General features: G+C 39.8%; 1 protein-coding gene across 2 annotated transcripts in view; it reads left to right on the forward strand.

The window, feature by feature from the left end:
• The first annotated feature begins 2862 nt into the window (after positions 1-2862).
• Positions 2863-3416, forward strand: part of rfx7b (regulatory factor X7b) — a 13285-nt gene continuing 12731 nt past the window's right edge. For both annotated transcript variants that reach the window (XM_031866721.1, XM_031866728.1), the window contains exon 1: positions 2863-3266. In XM_031866721.1, the coding sequence (XP_031722581.1) occupies positions 3139-3266 (128 nt within the window). In that variant the 5' untranslated portion in view covers positions 2863-3138. The remainder of the gene's footprint in view (positions 3267-3416) is intronic.

Below are 3416 nucleotides of genomic sequence, written 5' to 3' on the forward strand. Positions count from 1 at the left end.
AAAACACACCCAATTGGACAATTATCACCACAAAATAAATCATGTTAAACTTTTCCAGAACACTGTTTTAGTACTTCCAGTCTCCACTTTTTTCACTAAGTATTGTTTTAAATATTGTGTCATTACATTGTGTGAGGTCAAATTACTGACAATACTGTCTTACTAAATGTAAGACGTTACCATTCATCTATTCAGAGCTTATATTATGCTTCAATATTCTGAATCTGCAAAGTAATTAGTAAGTAAAATCATCCCAAAAAAATGTAGTGGAGTGAAGGTATAATAATATTAAAGTACATTACATTACATTACAGTCATTTAGCAGACGCTTTTATCCAAAGCAACTTACAATAAATAAGTGTATTCAACATAGGTATGCAAGAGAACTACTAGTCACCAGAAGTCATTAGTGCATCTCCTTTTTTAAACAAGCATCTACGAGCATAAACCAGAGCAAAAGTACAGAGACAAACTAATATGAGTACAACAAGTACTAAGTGGAAGGCTCAGTGTAGTACTTCTTGAAGAGGTGAAGTATTATAAAATGGAAATGGAAAAAAGTACATTGATCAAGTAAATTACATTCCACCATGGATTTTAAGCTTGTATACCTTGATGTGTGACCTGGGCCCATGATGTCATGTCAAAGATTCATCATCAACTTCTGTGCACTGAAAAAAACCGCTTCTTCACTGCAGAAGACAAACACAAAAGCAGTCACATAAAGAGACATTAAATAAACAAAACTGGAGCAGAGCAACTACACGCCCTGAAACTGAACAAACTGAAACCAAGAAGCAACATAATTATTCCCTCTCCTCCCTATTATTCTTATTTTAACGGGTATTAAGTCATCCACGTCACTGCTTGTCCATACATGCCTTTCGCGGGCGCGCGGTGTGTCTATTGCTGTCTTGCATTATGTTTCATGACCATGGCGTCAGTGGAGTAACATTACCTGTTTCCATCAACAGATGGCGGCATAAAATAAGTCATGATGAAAGAAATGATGTAGGTCTTGTTTTTCTTGACCTGGTGGCTTCATTCTTCTGACTTTATGTTTTCATGAAGGAGATATAAAAACATCACATCAATACAGTGATTACAATCAAATTAACTGGACACGTGCGTCGCATAATATCAGTTATTTTCAAGCAGGTTCTCTGGTGTGACATAAGTGAACGTTATATTTATATCTGGTACAGACAGCCTTAATCCAAATCATCCTCTCAGGTTATTTTTTTCCGCCAGCTGTGTCTCAGATTTCAGCCGAAGGAAAAATAGTATTGGCTAAACTGTGTGATGAGGATCTTGGAGTAATCTGTTTGATGTTGCAGCATTTCTTTCTTCACCTAAAGTCTGATCAGATGATCATTCGATTGAAACACATTGGTGGATCATTGGATCGATACACGCGCTGGTAAATACATGGTGTACATGGTGAGGTGAAATCATCCTGGCTGTTTACCCGTCATTGTCACTATCTGATCAAACAGCTTCCTGCAGCAGCGCCCCTGTCGGCTGATGGCGGAACTGCAGCACACAGACCAGCGTCAAGTTAGAGGAAACACAATAAAAAACTTAAATCCCCGTCAGGATTTTAAAATTAAGACTGTTAAAAACACACGCACAGCAACTGGAAGAATAACGGTACAAGTATGTATTTGTTTATCAACAAGTATTTGCCATTTTATAGAAGTGGGAATATTAGTTACCTCTGAAAATGAAACAAAAGGATTTACTTTCAAATCATTTTAATTGAATAATCTTTTCTATAAAATGTGCAGAATATATTCCCAAAGCCCAAGATGACGTATTCAATCGACTGTTGTATTGTCCAACCAGTCCAAGTCTGAAACCCAAACATATTCAGGTAATATTCATATTTCTCACATATGAAAAGTGTTTGGCATTTTTAGTAAAGTAACTAAATTGATTAATAGACTGTCAAAATAGTTGTCAATTAATTTTATTAAATTAAATTAATTTTAATTTTTTATTAAATTTACAAACAGTCCTTGGTTGGCATAATTTGAACATTTAGATACTGAATTTAGTTCCAGGGGGTCCTTTTAGTTCCTGGGTTCCTGGTTGAAAAGGGCCAGTAGTCAAAGTGAGGACTTTGTGTATTATGTATACAGTATAAGGGGGGCCTACAGTGCCCCAGGTTCATTATTTGGCAGTTCGTTTCAGGTAATTAGATTATTGCAGAATAATAATATAAATTGACATGTTGTATTCATAGGAAAACTCCCATAGTGGGAGGAACCAAGGCTCAGTAGGGGCCCACAGCTCATTTCCTTATTTGGCCTGAGGGCCCCAAGGAGTTTTTTCTGGACCTAGTGCACACACTAACACCACATCACTCTCTGCAGGTTCATGATTTTTGAAGTCTGTCTTAAAACAATAGCCAGGTTCCAATGTATACATTGAAAGAGTGTTTGCTTGCTCATTACTCCTGTTTATACTGGTCATTAAAATGTCCCATGTGATGTGCTTCCAATATAAGTGATGGGGTGAAAAAAAATCTACAGTCCTTGTGCTTCCTTGTTATAGTGTTTTAATACTAACTACCCTCCCCATGTCACTATCCCTAAATAAATACTGGAAATACAAAGAGCCTCTTAATGTCTTCAGACAAACTTTGGATTTAGTAATTATGATAAGAAGGGATCTTCCGTTGGCCAGTGAGTGTGCACAGCAGACATGAATACAGCTTGCAAAAAGCTATTTGAATAACGTACATCTGGACATCAGATTATTATCAAAAGACACTCGTGTGAAACCTGTAAACAGTTCAAATGCTTTTATTTCGAAGGCAGAATCCCCGCGTACTTCCGGGCTTCTTGTGCGTAACTTGACGCTCGTCTGTAGCTGCTGCTGGCTGCTGCAGGCGTGCTATTTGCGGCAGCGTAGAGAGACCTCTGCGAAATGCCTTTTGTATTCCCGGGTGTTATTTTTGGTTTAATTTTGTGTTTTTGCGCGGGTCAGATCACAGTGTTCGTAGCCATGCTCTGCGGTGGATTCAGCGGGCTGTCCTAGCTGACTGAGCCGCTCCAGCAGCGGTGGGTCCGGTGCAGCGCACAGCCGGGGATGAGGCCTACTTGTTAAAGCTCCCCCACCAACCCCTCCATCGCGATGGCTGATGATCAACAACAACCTGGTCAGAAGCCTGCCTCGGGATTAGGCTCTCTTCCAGCGCTGGTGCCAGGACTCCAGGGGCCCGAGGCTAACGCGTTACAGTTCAAAATAAAGAATTCAATTTGGTAAGGAATGCAAACGACCCTCTCGAGCAGCCACACGGTCCCTTTTACCGCTAGCTGTAGCCTCGTAATTAGCGTATCTAGCTGTGTGGAGTGGCAGGGGGGCTGTGTGTGTGTGTGTGTGTGTGTGTGTGTGTGTGTGTGTGTGTGTGT

The sequence above is a fragment of the Anarrhichthys ocellatus genome, unplaced genomic scaffold, assembly GCF_004355925.1.
Source record: "Anarrhichthys ocellatus isolate YVR2014 unplaced genomic scaffold, GSC_Weel_1.0 scaffold2, whole genome shotgun sequence".
Lineage (NCBI taxonomy): Eukaryota > Metazoa > Chordata > Actinopteri > Perciformes > Anarhichadidae > Anarrhichthys > Anarrhichthys ocellatus.